Source organism: Phalacrocorax carbo, chromosome 2 (assembly GCF_963921805.1).
Source record: "Phalacrocorax carbo chromosome 2, bPhaCar2.1, whole genome shotgun sequence".
NCBI lineage: Eukaryota > Metazoa > Chordata > Aves > Suliformes > Phalacrocoracidae > Phalacrocorax > Phalacrocorax carbo.
Genome location: NC_087514.1, coordinates 56447055 through 56473188, shown reverse-complemented (window position 1 = coordinate 56473188; position 26134 = coordinate 56447055). Strand labels below are relative to the sequence as shown.

General features: G+C 38.7%; 1 protein-coding gene across 1 annotated transcript; it reads right to left on the bottom strand.

Annotated features, from left to right (window-relative positions):
- Window positions 1-8: 8 nt before the first annotated feature.
- RAB12 (RAB12, member RAS oncogene family) lies at window positions 9-26134 on the bottom strand. Its single transcript, XM_064442983.1, has 6 exons — window positions 25872-26134; window positions 12356-12416; window positions 4328-4466; window positions 3702-3791; window positions 2634-2738; window positions 9-2125 (listed from the first exon to the last, which is right to left on the bottom strand). The coding sequence occupies exons 1-6, from the start codon at window positions 26113-26115 to the stop codon at window positions 2012-2014; spliced, it is 753 nt and encodes a 250-aa protein (XP_064299053.1). The 5' UTR covers window positions 26116-26134; the 3' UTR covers window positions 9-2011.

Below are 26134 nucleotides of genomic sequence, written 5' to 3'. Positions count from 1 at the left end.
AAAGTGTATCTAAGTCAAATTTCTTAATTTTTATTAAATTCAAAAACTGCAGGAAAAAAAATCACAAATTTCTAAGTACAAAGAAAAACAAATCAGCTAAAATAAAATGGTTGTCAAGTTAAAACTCATTTTCCGTAATTTTCCCTTCCTTGCTATTGCCCACAGTACCATCAGAAATCCTACAAGTGCTTTAGAAATTTATTTTATCTTACCAATATGATAGTAAACTGTAAGTTTACTATGTAAAAAAGCAAGCTGTTTAGGCACAAGGTGGCAGAAGACATAAGCACAAATATCAACCATGCTTCCTTAATTTGTCAGTTCAAATCCAGGTGTGCTAAAGACCTGCATGGTATTGTATTCATAATGTCAGAGCTTACTCTGTGAAATAAGGGCTCCTTTTTTTTTTTAAATGTTAACAGTTTGTTGTGTTGTTTTTCCTTCCATAAAACAGAGAGAAGCTGCTTAAGTCAGTGGTTATCCTTACTGGTCAGTGCCAGTGTTCTGGCTAAAAGAGTGGCAAAATTGACCAAATGGGTTCCAGCACCAGAGAATGAGAAGTAGAGAAGCTGTAGTGTGAAAAAGACTGGTTCATACTTGTGTTGCCAGCGTAATTCATAGTCTAGCAACCACCTGCTAAGACAGCATGACAAGCAGTCACATGCTATTTGAAGATATCAGCTGGGCTAGGTCATCAGCTGCTCTCCCAACGGAGCAGTGACCAAGGTGAACAACTAACACCTGCTGCTCTAACTGCACCTAAAGGAACTGTCAAACTGAAAATTAAATCATAATAAAATTTAAAAAACTGTTGTTCCATATTCCAGATTCTACCTTTTACCCATCGTTTGATACTTGCCATTCTAAGAACAGGTGCAGTTCCATTGTCATTCATAAATACAAAATTTTATTTGCACTTCATTAGTTTAGAAAGACCACAATGTTTTTCAATACCACAACATTCAGGACACACCAAGTTATTCAAATATGTAACTACTGATTTACCACAGCTAAACTAAACAGTGCATTTTAATAAAAGATATACCAAAGATATAATTCACAAATTCATTATCAGACAAAAACCTAACACAGTATTTGCTTGATGGGAATAATTTCCACCATTAGGAAAGAAAATAATTTTACCTTGGGTTCCCTTCCCCCCAACCCTACAGATGTCCAGACAAATACACATATATATTCCTTAACACAGGAAAATGTATCTTCTCAAATTTTTTTTAAAAAAAGAATTTGTCTAGGACAGCAGCATTGCTTTTTATACCTTCTTTTAGAGCTCGAATATAATTCCATTCTTTTATTGAAACTCAATGATTCTTGCAACCAAGTTTACGCTTATGCAGAAAATTATATACGCTATTTCAGAGTGCAATCTTAGATCTGCACCGGGTGTGATGTCTTGGTACACAAAGAAAGGGTGCAGCATTAAACAAAATAAATAAAAGACTGCCAAAAATTAAACTTAGCTTTTCAATAAATCCAGTCAGCAGAGGATGCTACAGCCAAAAATGTTTTCACTACATTAAACGGAAACATAATGCTGTTTATGGAAGCTTTGTACATAAAGTCCTCTGTTTTTAAAAAATTTGTCTTTAAAATAGTTAGCAAAGCACCATATACTTATCTTCATACCAGAAGAGCTTCTGCCTGCCTGTTTATAATAACAAGAACTATTACAACATTTATGTCAAGAATAGGTATAGATTTAATTTCTCCTCCTCCTCGACTGGAAGTGTGGTAAACCTCCACCGACTGTACAGTATTTATAACACTGGGGCAATGAATGAAACATCATTGTGAGGGAGAGGGGTAATAATTAAATGTTATAGCTGAATCCTACATAGGATTGCATATTTGCATATTTACAAGTTAGTGTGTAGCTCTGACTCGAATAACAAAGTGCAACAAGGAACTGCCAAATGATTGTAGTGCAGAGTAGTACAGGTACTTTCTTGACCCTCCCACTCCTATTTTTCACTCTGTATGGAGTAACAAGTCAACAGCAACGGACATGTGGCCTTGGAGGAGGCAGTTCTGGTGGGATTTCTGGCTCTGGTTGCAGGGACAGGATACTGTTGGACAACTCATTTCTTATAACATCCAGTGGCATCTTAAAAAAAGAAAAATCACCTGTAAACAGTCATCCGCACAGAACTCAGCACAAAGCGCTCGTTTCAAGAGTTCGCTCTCACCCAAAGCCTCAATTAAGGATCTTTTGGTTCTTATTAGTGAACTCTGTTTCAGTAAGTAGTGTTAAGAATTTCTTTCAGAAAAAACTTAGTGCACATTTTTGAAATAAAGTAACTTCCTAAACCACTTACAACAGCACTGCCCACAAATGAAAGCGGGCAAGTGTACAGTCAGCTGCTGATATATAGTGAAGTTACAGGAAAGAGAAGTATAGCAAATAGGAGCAGACGTCTACAAATTCAACAGCGGTATTTATTAACTGAGGTGTTCAGCAGGGTCTGTGAACTACACCACACCCATTACGTATTGAGCAAAAATTTCATCTGACTCTGCACTCACCCTCTGCGTCCTGCCAACAAGTACCTGCAGTCATTATTTAAACATTGACCATTTATGTGGTCAGAGAAACTACCTCCTGCATATTTTACCTTTTTCAGAATGTCATCAACAAGTTTTAGAAATATTTCATCCACATTAAAATTATCCTTGGCACTTGCTTCACAGAACCGCATCCCAGTTATTTGCTGTGCAAACTGATGGAAGAGAAAATAAAATAACCACGTGAAGATTCATACCAACAGCAACAAACAGCAAATACACACTCCTCATAAAACTTTTAAAAAACCCCACAACTTTCCCCAAATCTATGACTGAAGTCTAATTCAATTAATAATCCCGAATCCCCAAGGTACAGCAAATATTGGCACATATAGTTAATTTTCACTTAAAATTGCTTTACTGGAAAAGTATGCTGCATTTTCCAGACCTAAGTCTGAGAAATTCGTGTCTTCAGTTGACATGGATTGCTGCAGACTGCCAAAAAGATCTTTTCAGACAAGTTAATCTCAACCTAATTATTAAAATGCAGAAAAGAGAAGTACAGATGTAAGACTTAGCTTTGACTCTTTAACAGAAAAATGCTTTACTTCCAAATGCATGATGGACAGCTGAAGGAAAATGTACGTCCATACTGAAGTGTCCTGATCAAAACGGTGCTATGAGTGTTATGCGAAAACCTATTCTCTTGTCAGGCTCCTTACCACTTTTGGAGTTGGAAGAGAACAAAAGAAACACGAAAACGAAGGTGAGCTAAGTAATCAAGCAAGGCTGTTGCCTGGCCTAAAATACTACTAAAAAGCAAGTGTCTGGAGGAAGGCTCACAGTCCTGAGTAGAGATATCCCCATTTGTGATTCAAGTCTTCACTATATCCTCTTTCAGAGCCCAAAAAGGAGTATCCCCAGCACTACTGTATATTGTAAGCCAACTTGTAGTTTACTCTTTCTTTAGATCAAACACATACTGCTCCAGCAGGAACATGTATAACTGCACACTCTATAGAAGTAAATACCACATGGATTTTGAAAGACCACGACCGCTTTCAATATGCTCCTGAGGTCTAACAGTCTGAGCAAGAGTAGCCATGGACCATCAGCAGCAGTGCCGCAGCAGTTTTGCTTCTAACAGTAACTAAGAATTTGGTTAGACCTGTGCTTACCTTTTCTCCCTGCTGTCGAGTAATCTCTCGATCAATTTCACAGTCCAGTTTATTTCCAACTAATAGAAGCTCTGCATCTTCTGAAGCATACTGCAATTAAAGCATTTTTAATTAACTATATCTAGAAATATAAGATCTTGTAATGCAAACATATTTACAAAGGGCAATTCCTCTACTAAATAAGGAACCACACCTACGCAGTTTATAAACATTCTTCCCAAACATTATTTCAAAAATTTTCAACTTCAATTTTTAAATTCCATTTTTAAATCATGACTTGAGAACTAGTTGTTCTAGTTTATCTAAGAATGAACATAATGACCTTATTTCACAGACAGGAAATAAAACTTTTTCCTCTCCCCAATGCAAAGGTAAATAAGTAATGTTACAGATTTCCACTGACACTTCTAACTGGGACAATTCTAGTTCAAGGAAGGAGGAATGGACAACCATTTTGCAACAAAATCACATTAATGTTAAATACTAGCTAGAGGAATCCAGTGAAAGTTAGTTGGTATTATTTTAATAATCCTGTATCAATGCCGTTAGAAGTCTTACAGAATACCTTTGAGGGAAAAAAAATAGGTTCTTAAAAAATATGGAATAAGCAAATACTTAAGGCCTACCTTATCAATCATTTTCATCCATTTTGGTAAATCATCAAATGTTTCCTTCTTGGTGATATCATACACCAAAATAATTCCCTTGGCACTTCTGTAATAAGCTGAGGTAATGCTGTTGAATCTCTCCTGACCTGCTGTGTCCCTAAGAAGCAGCAGCAAACATTGGCACAAATATTTCACCAATTTGCAAAGTACACAGTAACTTTGTTCACATTTTAATAAAAACACCCCCACACTCATTAGACACTCTGTATCAAACATTTCTTTCTATATGTGTGAATTACAGGCAAAAAAATGGAGCAGTACTTTCAATCATACAAAAACCTTTTATCAGGACTATTTATCCCATATGAACTTCACCAAGAAAGGCCAAACTGTTCTACATGTGTGTGAGAATGAAACTGTACAATGAAAACGTACCAGCAGCTGAAGCTGGTTTTGTGTCGTTGGGGTTTGGTTGTTTTACTTTTTTTAACAGCCCTGAAAAAATGAGAAGAAAAAAAAAAAGATACATGCTTGTCAAACACAGCTGGACACCCAACTACGAAGTGAGCAACGCACTCACTGATCATTATGATTGGAGCTTTCAGAGCCTTTTTAGACCAACCACAGCGATTCAGCCATGGTCCTAAAACTAGTGCAGAAGCTACTGGCAGAAGTGAATGAAAAGAGTGAGCAACCACTATATGGTATGGCTTTTGAAAGCAGATACCTGCCTTTCACGCTTACATCTACTAATCTGAGGTGTTCAAACAACATTTCCATTCCCACCTTCAACACTAAGTATTTCAGACAGGGTGCATCTACACTGGAGACTGTTTTCCAGCAATGATACCACATTTCCCAGATTAGCTATGGCTTATACTCCAACATAGATGAGACAGAAGGGTTATTTTTTACTGAATCATGAAAACCTGTGAACCGCTTTTAATCATATCAGCGAGCCTGCTTATGAAACATTTTTGGCAGTTATACTAAAAAAATAGCTGGTGTATACCCTAAGTCTTAAAATGTGACTGGCATCACAACTGGAACATGGGTTATATGGTGCTCCAAAGTGATCAAGCGTTTGCTGCTTGAGTTCAGCCCCCAGAGTTAATGGATAATTTTGAAATTTCACTGTTAGAGCAAGTCAAAAGACGGACCAAAATTAAGAGTGGATGGGGTAAAATGTGTGTGTGTGTTGGGACTCAAAAGTTCAAATGGAACTCTCTTCAACAGTCACATTTTAGACAAAAGGAGGAGGAGAAGGATGAATTTGGGAATGAGATTAACAATGGAGACCTGAAACACTTGTTATCAAAAAAAAAAAGTCATGTTCACAAAATGCCACATCAATTGTCCTGAAGAATTAGTTCTTTTGAAGTCTATGTGCAACAAGCAGTAGAAGAAACTACCACAAAACTGTCTTGCTCTTCACAAAATCTTTAAAAATTGCAACTAAGCAAGTTTAAAAGTGAAGTACTTAACTTTCTCCTGAAATTGCCACAAGGGTACTTGACAGCAACAGATCTTTGCTAGCGATTTCACAAAGTAAAGCAGTGTCTACTAGAAAAAGATTTGAAACCTCTGCTTCACAGCCTGTGGAAAACAATTGACTAATACTTAACTGCAAGCCAATGGCATTGCAGAATGGGGCAGAAGAGAACGAATTCCTATTGCACCCATTTTTATTTGTATTCAAATCCCATTCTCTACTCAGAACTTCAGAATTACATCCATACAAACCTTTGGGACCCTAAAGACGGGGAAAACAGGTAGCCTGTTTCAATAAGGTCAAGCCCTAGTAGTATTTCAGATCAGTTTTAGATGGTTAATTGGTTGCTTTCTTATCACTAATGAGGCATTTTTATTAAAGTTATACAAGTTCTGGCAGCTGAAATTACATATATAAGTATTACTCAGAGCAAGTAACTCTTTCTCTTCCGTTACTTCTTCGCTATGGTCAGATTTCTTTTTTGAAAGGTCCTTTGGAGATTCACTCCATGAAAAATTTAAAAATTAAAAAATTATAGTATGAACCGTTGATTTTCCACATATGGATAACATTGCTTTAGTGCTTTTGAACAGACTTCTCAGAATTATGACCTTGTAGAGCAGCCCCTGCCATCTGGTGCTAATTCAGCCTAGAGATCAAGTGTAACAAGGATGGGATCCCTTTAGTTCCATCATTCTGAGCAGACCTAAATAGATGGCAGGTGGAAGGGCTTACCTAATGTGGAAGAACGCATCAATTCTAGCTTTGGCCAGAATAATGGAAAAAGTTGCCTTTTTTTTTTTTTTTCTGCCTGGTCTTCCCGCCCCTTCTCTGTGCCCCTACTGGAACACAGAAATAAAGGGGCTATTTCAGAGTCTGCTGGCTGTGCCTTCAGGTAGTGCTAAGGACCTTTAGCAACTCCACCACAGAGAGGCTACCAGGACACCAGATCACTCAGTTCATACATTAGAAAAATAGAGGGCAAATACACACACTAATGTTCAACTACCCTCCCTGAAGACAGTCATCGACACACTGGGTAAGCCATGGGGTAGGTGATGGAGCCAACTACACAACATCACACTCTACCACTCCAGCTATCTCCAACTCCACACTTCCCCTAGTCTGCTCAATGCTGCATCTCCAAGTCTACCTGGTACTATCAGCCTCTCCTCACCCCACAACATCCTCAGGCTCTTTAGAAGTTTATAGTGTTCCCAGGCTGCTGCTCCTCTTGGCTGCTGTACCCTCAGGTCCTGCACTCCCCTTTGAGGAGGTGGTCATTCACCCAAATATCACACAACTTGTGGTCCACCTTGCTGGCTATCTGAGACATACCACATGCTGTGGTGAGTTTAAAACACCCATGGACAGCCTGGCTGCCCACTACATATGTTAAATGGCCAGATGGCCACTGACTGACACCTGCTAGTCACGCTAATTACAGTGGATTATGGCTACCTATCTTTGCCTTGCTTTAAGTCATTGACTGCCCCACACTTCTCACAATCAATCAATACCTCTACTGCTGCAGCAAGTTTAAATGAAATCAATCAAGAGGTTTCTGATTGTAAGCATGATATTCTAGTCCTTGTTTCCTTCAAAAAGTGGAAGAAAATAAGCTGAATATGTGGTCTCTAACATTACATTCACATTGCACTAGCCTTCAAGTAGTAAGGTGAAAACCAGAAGCCTAGTTCTGCAGTAAGTAAATTTAGAATGCAACCCCAAGCTACCTAAGCTGCAGTTTGAGAAGTGTATCAAGTTGATCTTCCACATGGAAAATCTAATCTTCTACCAGGTGCTATTTTATATTTCATTAAAGTGTGCAGTAAATTCTTCCAGTATTGAGGAAAAAATGACAACCCCTAATGCAGAGCTAATATGAAAAGCATATCCAACTTAAAGTGCCTTCCTTTCATGTGCGGTGTGCTGAAGCAATTAAGTTTGTTATACTATCTTCATCGATGTATTGCACTCCTGCAGCTGGAGTATTTTAGTAAGGATAGCTATTGAAGCACTAGTGGAAAGCTAGAAGAAGAGACGAGCATTATTTAACTGGACTAACAGTACGCAACTTCAGGAATTTTGTAAGTGATACTAACTGTTGCTAGTTCTTGATTTGCTCTGGTCATAATCAACATAATAGAGTAAGTCAGTTCAATTTAATTCAAACTCCAGAAGTCCAAATAATAAATTACTATAACTTGATCAATGATTTCGCATCACTGAAAAAAATACAACAGGTTACTCCTTTTTTAATGTTAAAGCAGTTTTCTTGATTTTTTTTTTAAAGAAATTGTTCTAAGGAATAAACACTGGCATTTCTAAACTGTAATCAGAAACATACAGCATATGACTCCTTGACCATCTATAATCTGCAGTAATAAAACCCCACTGCTTGACTCAGTTTTTCTGCTTCCAAACAGAAACTAGACATCACTCCAAAAATACAAACACTACACCAAACAAAAGCAAATAAAAAAGCCACACAAAGCCCATTTTCAAGTGTTGACGTGTCATATTCTCACTATTTCAGACTGCATAAAACACAATACAAATACAGTTGAACTTAATTAAAATAGGTTTGGATAATTTTTGTTTTACATAAATGTTCTCTGTGTCTGTCTAAAACAGTTGCTTGAAACAAACACATAGACTCAACTGTCTTTGTTAAATGAATTTTTTTATGAGTGGTGGTGTGAAGTGGCAAGAGAAAGGAAAATATTTTTAAACAATAAATAAAAATTTAATGCTAATTTAACACTTTCACATGTTCTGTACTTTTATGGAACCTACAGGCAGTATTTTTTAAAGTGTTATTCAGTCGTTTCGAGAGGTTAATTCTACTTGTCAAGCTGAGCTTTTCGCTCCCATAAAAACCACAAATGTATTTAAAATCTTTTATTACATGAAATAATTTATTTCAGAGGTACTGAACAGAAGGAACTACACTCTCTTATATTTCAGGACAGGAGATCTTTTCCTCAGACTACCCCTCGCCCCAGAGATTTTCCAAGACAACAGCGGTGCATTAGAAAACGCTGAGCTGGCAGAATGTGAACTTTCTGTGAGAAAGCACCAATTTGAACAACCTTCAGAAACAAATCAGACTGTTTTCTTGCCAGGTCACTGGCTTCTCTGGGCATTAAACCTGCAGAGATACTGGAGGGCCGCTTTGGCTCCCCAGCAGGGAACTGGGCACTACAGTTTCCACTAACTAGGATCTTTCCAGAGAAGAAGCCAGAAGTGACTGCTGCTTGTGTCAGCCCACGTCACTCAGGTAAGAGGGCACAGTCAGACGCCCTGCTGTCCCGCCAAGCACCTCCCAGCACACCTATGCTTCAAAGCATGAAAGCGGGGTTCCTATTATTTGGTCTAGTTTTCAAGCTTTGAAAAAGCACTGATTCACTGATGTTCAGATTCGTTTGGACACTTTTGCTATCCAGTGCTTCTGGTTATGCCACCCCACGGCCTGAGCTGCGTGCATGCATCACTTCTCACAGAACGTACGAGCTTGTTTCAGCCAAGAACTGCAACGCAGCAGCACATTTGCTGTGTCTACTACTTCTGGCACTGCTAGTGTTCCAGGTGGCACAGAGAAGACTGACACTACTCTGTGTCCTCAGTGCTGCTCTACCATTTCATAATCTAAGGAGCAGGAGGCTGTTTCCTGACTGAAAGTCAGGGCAATAGGGGAAGAGGGTGAGGTAGCAGGGAACAGATAGGAACAGGTAAGCTAAAGGTGAGAGCCGACGCCTCTCTGATCCTTAGCGCACACTATCCCATTGTGAAAGGAATATGGGAGACAAGTCCAATTTGTATACTACTCTATTAACCCTCTACTAACAGCAGCAGGTGTGAAAGCTGCTTTCAAAAGGATGTCTTGCACACCTAATTGCTTGATATATTCAATATAGTACTGCTGTTTTTTTATAAATTCAAATGGCAGAGCTCTGCAGAGAACACTCTGCTGATAGAGTGGTCAGTGGAGAGACAGGTCAACTCACCATAAAAATACTAGAGTTAAACTTTTTTTAAAATCTGTTCTTGTTTGATTTTTGATGTAGAATCGTCAAATGACAAAAAAAAAAATCAGACTTTGATGCTTTGAAAAGTAGCCTTAGTCATTTTAAGAAAACAGATAAGCATGAACTTTAGAAACGGTCTGTTCAGTGAGTAAAACAGTTTTCAGTAGTAAAGTTACTGTAATCATTGCACGTAAGACTACCAGGAAGTATGATGCAACCATAACTCTGTCTCTTTGTAGGTCTGAAAGACTGAGTTAGGATCAGCCACGCAACTTAAGTCTGCATTTCTAAAATTCCAAGTGTTTGACTTGGTAAATTGCCTTCCTCTTTTAATCTAACAATTGAAGGTACAGTAAGGAGCTGAGGGAGCTGGGGTTGTTTAGCCTGGAGAAGAGGAGGCTGAGGGGAGACCTTATTGCTCTCTGCAACTGCCTGGAAGGAGGCTGTAGTGAGGTGGGTGTTGGCCTCTTCTCCCAAGTAACAAGTGACACAATGAGAGAAATCAGCCTCTAGTTGTGCCAGGGGAGGTTTAGATTGGATATTAGGAAAAGCTTCTACACCAAAAGGGTCATCAAGCACTGGAAGAGGCTGCCCAGGGAAGTGGTTGAGTCACCATCCCCAGAGGTATTTAAAAGACGTGTAGATATGGTGCTTAGGGACATGGTTTAGTGGTGGACTTGGCAGCGTTGGGTTTACAATTCGACTTGATCTTAAGGGTCTTTTCCAACCTAAATGATTCTACAATTCTGTGATTTTATGATAATAAGAGTTTTTAAGTAGGCCCAACAACATACACAACATAATTCAGGATAAATTAGCAAAAGGAGGGCTCACCTAATTGCTTTTCTAAAAAATTAGAAGTACGCCAAGACAGTTCTAAGGATCGAGTACAAGAACAGTATTTTAACAGCTACTATTGGAAAGAAAGCGCCACTTATGAGCTGGAGGTTGTTTTCACGGATTTTATCATATTTTAAAATATTATCTCTTTATGTTGTTTTTTCTCCACCATTTTAGCAGGGCTTCACACAGGTGTAATGGTCACATTTTAGCAACCTATCAATTTTTAGTTTTAAAAGTTTCCTATATCCTACTAGCATATTCTCAATATGTGGAAAATAATGGTTTAAACATCTCTTTTCCAACAAAACATCTCTCCTTTGTAGGAGAGTTGAATGCATTCATTCAACATGAAGAAATTGTTTGATAATCTTAGCACATTTCATAGCAAGAATTCATATCAGGTGTACAGTTGCATCTCTATATCGGAAGCTTTTGTTACCTCTGTCAGCTCCAGCAGACCCTGGCTAACAATTGCTGGCTCAACTGCCAGCCTTGTGGTCATAGGTTTCCAAACAGGGACAGATGATGGATGAAGACATGCCACTAACATTCAAGTGTTAGGCAACTGATGATACCAAAGATGAAGCAGCAGTTAACTCAGAGGGAAGCAAGACAGACACATGGTGTGACAAACAGAGTTGATGGTGACCTGCCAAGAGGAGTTAGTAAGCTGAATTCACTGCATCCATGTAGTTAAGAAGGAGAAACCACCAGAATATCCCAAAAGTGTCACAAGTATATTTAGAGCTTCCACTCCCCCCCATGGATTGTTAGCAGCTTTAACAGTTTAACTACAATGCCAATTATGCATCAGGCACTGTTAATAAACCAAAGCTAAGCTTCTATATAGTAGTATATAAGATTAACGTATAGAACGTAGCTGGTTTATTCTCTCATAACAATGTTTACGTATTGTACTACTCTGCAAAACAAAGGAGCCCTTAAGCTCAATAATTTCTAAACAATAAAATCTGTATTAATCATTGGCACAGAGAATCATTATCAGGAGATATGTAATCTACTCCAGAAAGCAAAAGCTTAGCTCAGACTTTGAGCTTTCTGTAGTAGGACTTCAGTACCAGTTAGCACACAGAGCCTTATTTCCATAGGCTCATTTTACTTCTCAGTGCTGTTTAGAGTGAATATAATTTACTTAGTCTTGAATGCCCTTCCCTTTAAAGTTATTTAATATAGTGCCAAAGAAACAGCACTGCCTATACCAAGTTTTAGAAAAACAGTTTAAAAATTACTTCACAGTTGTTTTATTAATTGCTGTTACAATGAAGGCCAGTTTTAAACAGTACAGAAAATAAAAAACCAAAGTGTACTTTCTCTATTGTCTATTTAACAGTCACCTTTCGTTCTTTGTAGAACTCCTACTTCTTGTGTAGGTGTTATCACTCTTCTAGGAAAAGGGGCTTGAGACCTCTGTGATGCATTAGCATTTCAGTAATTACATTCATGTCCTATTTCTAACTTTCTCTCTCCTTTTCCTCCTTTGCCCTTACAAAATCTAAGAGCTATTTGGTTTTGCTTAAGTCTTGTGGGAATGGAGGAGAGGAGGAATAGGGTAAGAGCTAAACCAGCTTATAACAGTTAATAATATTAGACAAGCATATTAATTCATGCTAGAACATAAAAATTAAAACATACTGCTGGTTGCATGTTTGTTTTACTTACCAGATTTGTAATCTAATTTTCTTTCCTCTTAGCTCTACTGTTTTGATTTTAAAATCAACACCTATAAATAAAATACAGTAAACAGAAAAGGAGGAATAAGAAGCAAAACTAATGAGGGTGTAATTATTATGTTTTTTATAGTTTCTTTTTTTATATCAACTTGTAACACTCTGAACAAGCAGAAGGGCTTGCACCACTCTGGGTCACCTCAGGAACATCATGGGGATTTGACAACTGCTATACAGCCTGTGAGCCATCCCACTTGGCAGCATCACAACATAAACCTTCCGCTTTGTGCAACACTTCCAGCAGCAGGTAAACCCAACATAACAGTATAACAACAGGCATAGCATGTTTGTTTCTCCCCTATTCACCTTGACTGTCAAGGACAAGCCTGCTCTAGTTCCAACTGGCAGAGACTCCTGGATGCAGAGAGCGAAACCAATCCCTCTGCATCAGTTTGGCTGCCTGGGAAGTGGGAACAATACATATCTGATTTCCAGGCTGGATACTTAGCATCTGTGAACCACTTTAGTATAAGTGCTGAAATTGTGGTTGGTTTATGAAGAAGTTGGTCAGCACTGTCATTCTTAATTCCTGAAAATATTTATTAGCGAACTCCTTAGATTTAGAGAGGATATTTGACTTTTAAAATTTCTTTTATACCTGTATGGTACTTTTACCCATCATCTCAAAATTCCAGCCACATCTTGAATGCATGCTAAGTATCAAAGATACAACCATGAAGACCTTGTTATGTAGAAAGATTTTACTTCTATAAGAAAAAAATAATGCTGGCAATCAACACGTAAGACATACTATGGTCAAACAATACCTACACACAAAAGATTACCACCTCGACTACAAGACTATTTCAGAGTATAAGTATCCTAGAATATCATAACATTTGTAGATTGTGAACCTATACAAATTTATACTAAAATGAATGAAGAATTTTGCTTCAGTTCTTCATTCTGAACACCATACCTCCTAACAGGGCTAAATCAAAAAGGGGGAAATAAAAAGACAAGCGAACACGGTTCAGACTGGTACACTTAAACTCACATGGAAGTGTCGAAGTATAGTGTGTTGCAAATACTTTTGCTATTTCACATACAATTATATACCAAGGATAGGGATGAAAGTGAAGAGGAGAAAAAGATTTTTACTTTCTCTAGCAAAACCGACACATTTTCCTAACGTCTATCCTTGGTAAAAGCTGAGTGTCCCTGCTGACACTGTTAGAGTCAAGACTGGATTGTAACTTTGACAGAAAGGACTGAACTTGGCCCTTAGGCAGAGCTTTTCAAAACTCCTGAAAATTTAGGTAGGGAAAAAAAAAAAGTGCATTTTTTCATCCTGAAAACCAGTTATGCATTGTTGACTTGGCATTTATTTCAAAGTGCTTTTAAAGATAGTTATGTCTGTGAAGTTCTGGCATGAGACAATACAATGGACTAGAGTTTTAAAAAACTAGACAGGCTTTACCAATTGAAATGTAAAGGATACATTAAATTCTATTTTTAGTTTGCAAAGCAGGTTGCCACTGTTCAGCTAGACTAAATAAATGGAAGGATCACTGATCTTCAAACTCCTAATGAAAAATCCCTTCAAACAGCTTGCAGTTGCACATTACAGAGTGATGAAAGTACTGGTTATGACCACAACATTTGTCCTCCTTCTGCATGTCTTAGAAGTGTCTAGCACACTTATTCACCAATTCTTGGAGAGCTATTCAGGACATGTGATGCTTATATTTCACTTATCAAAATGTATCCCATTCAAACCCCAGCAGGGGTCTTAGGCAATACAGGAGCTAAAGCGTTAAACTGATTTGGACTATAGAGTCTACAATTTTAATGGCAATTTTCAAGTATTCATATGCAAATTGAGAAAAAATATTAGAATTATTAAAATTGCAGAGGAGTTATTAATCTTAACTTTAAGAAATATTTTTCTACACTTTTGAAAAACCACCATCTGTGTTAGTGCAAAAGCAGAAGAAAATGAAATGATCCAGCTATGCTCTACCATCCAAAAATGTGGGAAATAATTCTTGTAATTACTGCTTCTCTATTAGTAAGATTTTTAAAAAAGAAACACATATCCATTTCTACTGTTAAAAGCCTTTTTTTCTATACAAATTCACTTAAGCTATAAAATGCAATTGTCTTAATGGTCACAGCTTTGTCTACAACAAGACAGCAACTTTACTTGCTAAGGAGGTAATCAGTATTAACTGAAATGGCTTCAAACTCCCTCCCTCCCTCAAGGAAGTTTGAATATAACTGCCCACACATCTCAACCACAGTTCCCAATCCTGCCATTACCTCATACACAACATACAATACAATTCAACTGAGAACTCGGGTTAAAAAAACAAACAAACAAACAAAAAAAGACCAAAGAAAACCCCCTTGCTTTTCTCTCCCACAGAAACATAAATAGCAAAAAGAACCTATGATGCTCATACAGATGGATATACTTGTCTTCGGCTAACAATTATACTTGTAAAGGAGCTTGATCTGAGCACAGAGAGAATACAGCTCTGCTGTGTAAAGAAAAAGTCCTATTGTCACACAAAAAAAAGAAATCTAAACCACCTCCAATCCAAAACTGTGTATTAAAAACCATCACAGGAATTTCATGTAAGTTTCACCAAGTCCATCAACAAAATAGTTCTATTTTTACAGAAGTGGTTTATACACCACTGTTTTACACAAACCAAGGAACAAAATGGTTTTGTTGTATTTTTTAAAAGGAAAAAAAATGAACTATGGAGAGAAAAATCAAACTGTTCTAATAAAGCAAGTTTTCAGCTCAGGACTTCCTGGGACTAGCAGGCACAACATATGAATGAAATGCAATAGAAAAAAGCCTACATATTAAAGAGGTGGCTTCAAAATAAACATGTCAACAGCATTCTTATTTCAAAGCCAGATCTTTCTATTAATCATCTTAAAAGCCATACCATGAAACATTCCCCTACTGTTAGTTTTGTTAATTTGTTCATTTTGCAACAAACAATGCAAACCAGTAACGGTTTTGGAAAAGCAGATTCTTCTACAGAACTGTTTGAATCATTAACACTTAAGTCAGATAGCTTGCCAGAACTAAGCAAAGGTTGCTCAATCGCTTTTTATAGTTAGTAATGCTCTGCAAGCATCAACACAATACCAGAAGCTTCATGTCTGCCAATATTGAAGAAAAAAATCTGGCAACTTTCCTTTTGCGCTTGAAGAAACAAATTCCTAAGCCTGTCAAGTTTCATTACCATGTTTCACCATAGACCTACCAGAGGTAGCGCTTTCAGTTTACATAGGAATTAGTAAGGTAATTAAAACAACACCACAATAATTTGTTTTCCACTTCAATTTGAAATATCAAGTTAAGAAAAAGTTCAATGGAACAGATTATTTAGCTTGATTAATGTCAATTAAAATATCTAAGTGCAAAGTTTTGCTATCCATACAATTACTGCAGCTATTAAAAACAGGAGGAAAAACTGGTAATATTCTCTGAAAGTCAATCAGGAAACTAACACTTTCCACTACTGGAGATAAATACTTATTAGTCACAAATGACACAGAGTTGGACATCTGCACATTTCCATTCACGCATGCTAAGCCAGTCTTATGTTCTTTGTATTTGCAGTTGTAGAACAGAAGATTCGGACCAACTGCTGAAAACTCCCTTCTTCAGCAAAATAACTGCTAACGGTTCTTTTAAGCACCTCCATTCCGCAGAGAACGGAGAAGGTATTAAGTCTGCTCTTAGAATATGTTTGTATTTTTAAAGAAGTGCTTTGTAATGCTACAGTGTTAATGCCAGCAATATTTGATAAATTCTTCAAAATTCTTACTCAAACAAACACTTGATATACAGTTGCTCTAAGATGTGCGTTTCTCAGTCTTGTGAAACTGAATTCTAAGACCTGTTAAGTACAGGCAAATCGCCAGAATTTTTTTTCAAGTTTCACGCTCTCTGTAACGATACTGGTAGTCCTTGCACAGTTCCTGCTCCCTTAAGGCAGATCCCAAACCACAACTAACACCCAAGTTTAATAAACTCGTGCATTTGTTCGGTGTTCAATCCCGCCAGAGGCTGCTCCAGTCTTGGAGCCGCACCAACAGGGGTGTGCTTGAACACGTGCACTGATGAGACAGGGCTTACTAGCCCTGGCATAACACTGTACTAGCACAGCTACACCAACACGTTCCTCACTGTTTGCCTCCAGTTATGGCAGGTATCCCCTAAAAGGATGTCAACAACAGCTAACACACACAAGCCACTTAAGCTCCTCGTGTCCTTAATTATGCAAATAGAACCAAGGTCATGGTTTTATTTATAGTTCAATAAAATAGAGGTATCAATAATTACTGTTGACAACTGCATTAAAACTGAACAACGCATCTTATAAAAGAAAGGATTTTAAAAGGCTCTCTTTAGCTGCTACAACACTGGCGAACTATTGCGGGTTTGCATGCTACCTCTTTGCACATTAAATGCCTGCTGGCTAATTTGTTGTCAACGAATAACCAAACGAACACATGCCAGGGGAGCCAAGGAGTGCACGTGCTTATGATCACGCTGAAGTGTGCCCTTTGCCAGGTCACATCCCGAAATGCTTACCACAGCCTCCGCTCCCATTAAAAAATGAGCCTCCTCTCCACGCATCAGGCTTGCATGATGCCTTCAGTTTTCCTAAAATTATGATTACACTCACACCATCAGTAAATCTGGGCCACCACCTCTCTTTTTATTAAAGGTGTGAGTTTTGACCACCATTTTTCTCTGGAAGGGCCTTTTTCAGGCATCCAAGCAGACATCCCATACACATATAAGAACTAACAAAAAAGGCACAAAAATACAGATCTCAGCCTCTGGTCTGGGTTTCTGATTTTCTATCTATTAAGCATTTCAAAATATACTGATTCAGCTTGCCCTACCACTTAAAACTGCAAATGAGCTGCTGCCCTCTCCCTGAAGATATGTCAGATAAGGCATTAAGCAGCACCTTATGTGGGTATGTAAGGTAAGATTGTAAGTAAAGGATTTTCAAAGTTTTAGACAAATTTAAGATTAATTTATATTAATTTAAAATGTTATTAAAAATTATATAAAGCACACTGTTTTTGTTAGTAGTACATTAACTTTAGATTAAAAATATGCTTCATGCAAATGAGAACATCTATTACAAGATGCGCTCAGGTGAAACTACACTTTTTCCAGGGAAAATAAAGGACTAGTAGAATGAAAGAGAATAGAAGGGTTTTTTCTGAAGTGTATTAAACACACAGCTAAGCAAACTGTCTGCACTCCTTTCAAAAATAAGCAGCCCTAGAAGAAAGAGAACAGACACTCAAAATAGAAGCGCACTAATGAAGTTCTAGATAAGGGCAAGTCAGTGAGGATGACTTATCTTGTCACCGAACCAAACTTGAGACTGTTCCAAACTTGAGACTGAAATCCAATAAAAATGAAGTCCAGGACAGATTAGAATCTGTTAATTTCTCGCCTCGAACGGGAACTAAAAGTTATCTACTGAAGCACAAACAAACACACAGCTGGGTCTAGCCTCTCTCTTTAAAGCTAAAAAGAATTTGTTTAGAAATAAAACAAATAGTGAAGAAACTTCTCACTATGCATTTTGCATTTAGGTTTTAATTTTTTTTTTCTTTTCCCTAAGCAGCAGAAAAAGGAAGTGGAAACTGTTCTGCTTAATGCACACAGAGTGACATTTAGGAGGCCAAGATTTCCTGGTAACAAAGTTAAAGGAGGACCTGGGAAAACAGATGCAAATAGAACACTCCCTCCCCCGACCCCTCCCAACTAAAATCAATTCCAATAGATTAAATTTTCAGAGGCCTATTAGTGTTTTGCATCAAAGCAATTCAATCAGTGAAAAATAATCAGATCATGTTTAAAGAAACACAATCAGTTTAAAAATTCAGAGGTTGCATACTAATTAACTATTAGAACAGACATATAATTCAGAGACTACAACAGTTTATTTCATTTGGACATCTGACAGCATTACACAGACAAATTTTCTTACTTCTTGCTACAACTGATGACTGAGGTCACATGTTTCCTGAGGTGAGAACTGGCTTTGTTAGTCCTGGTCTGTAACTAAATATAATACAATACTTAAACCTATCCAGAAACTACTGAAGTCCATGAAAAGACGCTCAATAGCTTTGATACTGATTTCTACCATCTTGTTTGGGGGGGAAACAAGCAACAACAAAAGGTACATGGAGAAGAGAGGGAAAGGTTACAAAAACTGTTTCAGGAAAAAAAAACTAAAACAAATTCAAAAAACCATCATATCTTATTTTAATTGAAGCTGTAGGACATGCAGTTAATTTTAAAACACACTAAAGAAGAAATATCTCTTTCAGACTACATGTTATAAATTTAAAGATTTTGAAAAGGGATTTGGAAGCATTGTTAGTCAGATATGAGCCAGTTCGGGTATTATTTTAGATGCAGGTAAAGTACGTTGTCCATAAAGCTTCAGCATGTAATTCTAGAAATGATTAACATGCAGACATTTGAGACTGCTCGCCTAAAATAAAAATCTACCCATATCTCAACTGGCAACAGTTCTACAGACCAGAAACGAAACAGAAACAACAACAGGAAAAGAAAAAAAATATTTGGTAATATACATGCAGTGATTAAATTTAAGATGTAATTATAATGAGCTTTTAGGAAACTGTCAGTGATTTTTGAGTGTCCAATATACAGCTTCTAAACATCTCAGATGCTTGGTACTTCCCAACTCAATGAGAATGAAGGAAGTTATAATTTCTTTACCTTCTTGTGGACAGTAAAATTATAAAGCCTTCCACAAAATGTAGGCTTCTGACACTATTTACAGTACTAAGTTCAAAGCATGCACCAAAATACTGATAAACAGAATGAGGTGGAAGGGGAGCATGCTAGGAGTAAGACACTCTGTGCCTTCTTGAATAAGGCTTGTTTTCAAAACTTCTGATTACAGAACAGGAAAACATAGTGAGCTACTGGTCTATAACTACTTGACCTGAAAAGAAAAATGAATGTGAAGAAAAATTAAACTTCTCTGATGAACAGCACTACGTAGACTTTAAAAAGGCAGAACCCATTTCAAAATGAGACTGCATTTAGCATTTCATTTTTGGTATCAAGTTTCCCACTCCTTGGGATATCAGAAGAAATAAGTTATAAAAGTGTTGCTGTATGCTGTTAAATAGCTGCAATGTTAACAACTGGCAATATTAATCCTCCTTGTTTAAGGACAGCCTAGTGAAGACAGTTTACAAAGATTTCAGGACTTTTGCCTGTCTCTTCCATTGTATGGTTTAGCTAAAACCACGGTTATTCTGCATAGCTCATGCACTATTTCCATCAAACAAACATTTAAGCTCACAACTCCCAGAAAGAAATAAGAAAGTCCATAACTGAGAATCATATGGCCCTATTTATTTTTTTGCTTCTGACAAGCTCAGCTGTTCACAGCAGAGACTGAGTTTGACAGCTGCATTCCGCTCTCCTTGCAAACTAAACTCCACATTCGACACCATTCAAGTGGCCTCTTCATTTTGCCTGTTGTTCTACTTGCATATTCTCATATATGTACTGGCTAGGGACTACAAGGTACTCTGACAGCTCCGTAGTGTTGATGTAACCCAGTACCTGAATATTTCTATCGGCTGAAGTTAACATCTAGTTTACAAATTAAGAAAATGAAGTCAATTTCAAATTTACTCTTCTCCACACCCTCTTGGTAATTAAAAATTCCATACCTCCCCAAAACCCTACTCCCGAACCCTGATAATTTGTATCATCTACCTACATTTTCCTATTTTAAAATATAGTTTTGTTACCTTATGAGGACTCAAAAAATTACGCACCACAAACAATTGCTGACTACACCAAATGTTGTAAAATATGCTTAGCTGACACATCTGAGGCAAACAATGACTTGCCAGGTGCTTTCAGTTGCTGTAGTCTCTAGTGTCAATTACAGGTGACAGCATTGCTCCTAAAGGTGAAAGGCAGCTTCCAGGGAACACAGGCTTCTGTTGCAATTTGCATTTCCTAAACTTATGGTTACAGAGCTGAAGACAAACAAGGCAGGTTCATACAAGCTCCCTAATTATCTTAAGGTTTTGTGTAAGACACAATTGTTTTCTGTGCGAGTTTCCAGCCTCCTGCTCTCCTCTGTTTGTAGCTGGTGAAGTAATTGCAGCACACCATTAAAGAGAGATTTATTTACACTACTCTGCACTACCCAAAAAGCCAATATATAAGAACAGATATGTATTAACACCCTGGACGTGCAAAGATAAGAAGGGTCAGTTCTCACAGAAATACCTGTAACCGATCAGAACTTTCTTCCTTTTTTTTTTTTTGTACAACAGCAAAAACTTCTTAGTCTGAGTACAGAGCTGATCTTGGGCATAAAGCAAGGACATCTTACCACTACTTTGTCATGATGTGGTACAGCAAGGGGCAATTATTTCTACCTTTCTTCCCTCTTCCCACCCCAACTAAGTTTTCAGTGCCATCTTATGGAAGGGAAAAAACCCACCCAAACTTTAAAGAAAAATTAAAATGAATTATACTTGTCAGAAAGAGCCCACAGGCACATACAACAAGTATAGCAAAAAGATAAATGGTGTTCTGGTTGATGCAGGCTGTTTTCCTGAACAGTTTATGTAGATTATTCTTCATCTCAGATTACATCAAATTGCTAAGCTTGTTTTCAAAACATAATTTTTACTATGACTTGCTGAAAAACTATTTTTCAAGTTTTTAGTAAGCCACATACTGTTTTCACAGTGCTTGTAAGAATAAATACTGACTAGGTAACTAAAAAACTGAAAAACAACTTAAAGGGGAGTTTTGAAAAATGACCAGTTGATACTTTTAAAAGTATCAGCTTATTAATTTTAAGTTAATATAATGTAAAATGACAATGTTATGGGAACAAAACTTAACATTTATATTGTTAGTCCGCATTTTTTAAGGATAAAGAGAATGAAGAAAGGGTTTGAATTGTGACAGAAACCCCAAACATATGTATACATAGTAATAATTATATATGTATATATTTGTGTCACATGTGTATACATATTAAAACCAGAAGCTGCTTTACTTAAGATTGCTCTGATAAAAGATAAACCTAAAGTTTTCAACATCATTATTATTTGATGGACGTTAGGCATTTTGCATGGACACAGGTATTTTAAAAAGAATTGATAGGAAATAGGCTGCTTGGAAGAAAAATCTACAGAGCTCCATAAACCTAATGAGTTCCCAACTTACATACCATTTCACACTAACATCAAAGTAAAGGGAAACAAGCTCAAAGAGCATTTTTGTGAAGTCAAAGGCGTCTTGCACTGCAGTGCATTTGTATGCCACTGGTCTGGATCCCACTGGCTACAATTAGTCCAGAAGAGATCACAGGTCACAACATTCCCATCCTGATCCACAATAGAACTTCCCATTGCAAACTTAGCTGAGTAGCTCTACCTGTGATTTTGCTTGTAAACCAGGACTGAAGGAATCTTTAGTGTTTACTACAAGCGGTATTATTGTTTCCTTCGAATAGCTGCTAAAAGGAGCCAGCGATGCATGAGGCACCCAAACTGGTCTGATATTATCAAGGGCAAGGCCGCTTTCCTTGGATGCTTTCAGACCTGGTGGAAGAGAGCTGAAGAATAGGAACAGGCCTCAGAAACTTTGCATACTAAGCCAGCACGTAAAAGAAAAGCTGAGGAGCTCAACTTGGTTTGAGAGAGCAGGAGAGTCAGCTGCCCAAGGGGTGAGTCAGTGCAGGGCCTCAGGTTTGGGTGAGCAGGAACCTCAGGTTCAGGTATTAAAACCCAGAGAGAAGCGTAAAGTCTGCAGCAAAATTAGACGGACAGGAAATACTGCTGAGTACAGGAATTTCGCAGATCTGTCATGGAAGAAAAAAACAGCAGAGAGATTGGGAATGAGCTAAGATTTGCTGGATGCAGGTAGGACAGACAACCGTGAGACTGAGCAGTAGTTGGACAGACACTGGGAACAGAAGAGAGGCCTTTGACTGTTAAATAAAGGGACTCTGATGAAAAAGAGGATGAGATAGCACCATTTTTAAAAATTAGTATATAAATTTCAACACCACCACTGTGGAGATCTGAATTAAGAATTATTTCTTTTGGGATAAGAACTACTTGGCTGGGGGGGGAGGAAGAGAGGGGAAGAAGCAAAGGCAAGCACTCTTCCTTCACCACCCATCTTTGAATCTTCTCACAAATGTGGTAATGAGTATTTATCCACTACCTTTGGAAACATCATCCTTTTCCATGCCGAATTGGCACACTACTTTTTAATTGCCAAGAGTCTGAAAAACCTCCAAGCCATAGTTTTGGATTCTTCTCCTGTGTCAATAATGCAGGTGCATGTATATTTATATTTGTTGACAAAGCTAATATGGTACCAATATTACCCTTGCACAAGCATTATTCCATTATAGAAAAGAAGTTACCTCAGCTACTCTGGATTTAACACTGGCATGAAGACAGTAATTTTACATCATTGCAGATACAGTGGAACATTTCTAAAAACAATTTCTTTGCCCAAACAAGTAATAAAAGTAAGTTATAACCTAATAGTAAGAACAAATATTCAGATCTAGGACATAAAATAGTAAACAGCAACATCTATTCCTCATCTGACAAACACATGCAAAAAATCAGTAAATATTTGAGCATATCGAGTATTCTCAGTACTATGTAAATAGCAGAACAAGTAGACACAATATTCTATGCAACTGATTTAATGCCCAAAATAAATACATCAAAAAGAATTTTAGATCAACAGCACATCGTGTGCCGTTATGAATAATGTGCTGAAACCTGCCAAGCTATTTCTGAACACTTTCAAAGAACTTCAGTATTTGGAGATGAGACTCAAGACATGCTGATGTGTTTTTATTACAGAATTTACTTTACCAATCTGGCAATGTAGTCCTCTTAAATTAGCTTTAAAATATTTTATCTTTTATTAACTAAATCAGCTCCTCCCCTTTTCAGCAGAAACACTCCACCTTTCAGTGACGTGGCCTTATTATCCTAAAGAGGCCTTAGGGCCAGGAGACAGCCAAAGGTTTTGGACATTTGCGATTCTTCCACTATTGGAGAAGATCTCCAAGCAGCCTGTACACTTCTGTACAAAAGGTTAAGGTGTTAAATGTTGTCCTGTTTTGCCAGTACTTCCACTGGTTTAGTATAAAAACATCAATGTAAGGTTGAGACCATTAATATCAAGGTAAGGGAGTAAATACATATTTTAGCAATCCATTCAAAATTCAGCTTTGCTAATATAAGGTAGATATAGCAATTTTTAGTCATTCGTTTGGTTACACAGCCTTTTAAAATTTAATCTCAAGGTGTACTCAGTTTACATAACTTCCTCTGAAATTGGATCAGTCATAGGGTTTTCAATGTTTCAAAACATATTCTCCACTTGTGAGTCTTGAAAATCACTGCAGTAAGCGGTGACAAAGAGCGAGCTTTACGATTTCAACTGCGTATCAAAGTCGGACCTCAGGTCATTTTGGAGTGTGGGTTATTGTCAATCTACGTGAAATGTAAATAGCAGAAGTTACTTTTTCTTACTCCATAGTGCAAAAAAGCAGGGTGCAAGCTGACTGTGAAAAGCTCTTTCATTTAGCAAAGGATCTGGGGGAAATCTCAACAGCTCTCAAGTTTAGTGAGAGCACCTTGAAAGAATGACATTACTGTCAAGCCTTTCTACATGTATTTTGGCACAAGTTGATTTCCCTATGCTGCTTTATGTCGGCACACTTTGTACATCAAACATTACGTAATCCTCTGTCTAGCAACACACCACCATTTATTTCCTGTTTCTTTTGTTACATAAAGAAGCTTCTCCACTTCAATCACCGTCTCAGTTATCTAGCAAATCAGTTTTGCTTACAAGGCACCAGACTGGAAGTCTGGACTGGGACGTAGAGTACCTCCTCTCACTTCTCAAGATTCACATCAGGAAACTAACCCCAGTTACAGAGAGCAGCCCAGCCCTGAAGGAGCCCTTGATGTAGGTCAACCCAAAGATGATGCATGCGTGTTCAAAACAATATATAGACCTGGAGAGTTTATAAAGAATACATTCCACTAATAGTTCTATTTCCTCAACCCTACCATATATTTAATTAAATCTATCCATCTATAGAAGCCATCAGCATTTCTTTGTTACAACACATCACTTGAGGATTGTGCCTCTGATATGCTTCCACTGCCTTTCTAACTTCTAAGAGTGTAAGTTACCAACTTAACACTAACAGTACTAATCTGCACTACTGGATTTGGATTTTCAGAGGACCTAGGAAAGAATGAAACAACTGATAAAATACACATTAAAATTAAAGTAAGAGTAACCGTGTATTATTTTGTCATGGGAAGGTAACTTTGGATAGTAATAATTCAGTTTCTAAAAGGCAATACAATCACTTTCCATCAGATGCTATGTTTCCTCACATTCCAAGCTACAATTAAGCTAGGCAGACATATTTTCCAATGACACAGACTTAACAACCGCCTTGCTGCAATATTTAAAGAGTTCAACTCCAAGGATCAGACTATAATGACAACGCAGCCTAAATAGCTTGTTTTCTTCCCTTCACACGTTTGTGCATTAGAAGACAGCAGGCACTCAATTACCTCCAAGACTCGCACAGATGACTAAACCATGAATAAGACAGCATACTACAGAACTGGGAGGTTGCTCCCCAGGTAGCTGTGTGAGGAGCAAAGCACGTAGTGTGCTCCAAGGGCAGTCTTCAAGAAATCCAACGTTAATTTCCTCAGATCTAACATCACGGAGAGTTTATTGATGAAGGCATAACAGCAACCTGGAGTGAACCAGCCTGTGGTCTGGGGCAGTAGTTGCAGTCCCATTGACTACGCTGAACACACACTGCGCAACCTTTTAACTCCTGAAATAGTTCTGTCTCCCTACAAGAAACGCCTAAAACTTGTGCACAACAACCCGCTTTACCAACCATCCCTCTTTTTTGTTGTTGTTGTTTTAAGCTGCGTTGCTTGCTGTTAGTACGACTGAAACAGGACACCCAACACCTTCTCAAAACTTGCAAGGGTACCTGGGGCCTCCGCGATCTTTCCATCAAGTGCTGGGAAGTCCTGACACCAAGGGCCCCCTCGCCACAACCCCCGTGACCTCCCCACGGGGAAGCAGCACTCGCCTCCCGCGGCCGAGCGACCCACCCGGGGCGGCGCGGCGCGGCTCCGCCAGGCGGGCGGCGGGCGGGACGGGGCCGGGGCCGGGGCCGGGGCCGGGGCCGGGGCCCACCACGCCCCCGAGGGGGGCGAACGCCTGGGGACGGCGTGCGGGGAGCGGCACCGCGCTGGGGGAAAGGCGGCCGCGCCTCCCGGGCCGGGGCCTCCCTCCCCTCCCCCGGGCCGGGGCGGTCGCGGCCGGCGGGCTCCCTTACCCACGGTGGACTTGCAGGCCTCGCAGAAGGTGTCGTCGGTGAAGCGCTCCATGAGGCTGGTCTTGCCCACCCCCCGCGACCCGATGATGATCACCTGCAGCTTAAAGTCGGCCGGGCGCGGCGGCTGCTTCCTGCGGCGGGACTGCCCACCGGAGAGCGCCGGCGACCCCCCCGCCGAGCCCGCCCCGAGGTCCAGCCCGCCGCCCCCCACCCTGCGCTGCGGCAGCCCCGAGCCCGGCTCCATCAGCGACGCATGCGGCGGC

Bases quoted from the DNA above. Each gene is read 5' to 3' on its own strand.
- RAB12 (XM_064442983.1), bottom strand. From the start codon at position 26,115: ATGGAGCCGGGCTCGGGGCTGCCGCAGCGCAGGGTGGGGGGCGGCGGG. The intron at 12,417-25,871 runs GTAAGGGAGCCC...TTTTATTTATAG, and splicing joins GGCCTGCAAGTCCACCGTGG to GTGTTGATTTTAAAATCAAA. The intron at 3,792-4,327 runs GTAGGCCTTAAG...CTTTAATTGCAG, and splicing joins GGATGAAAATGATTGATAAG to TATGCTTCAGAAGATGCAGA.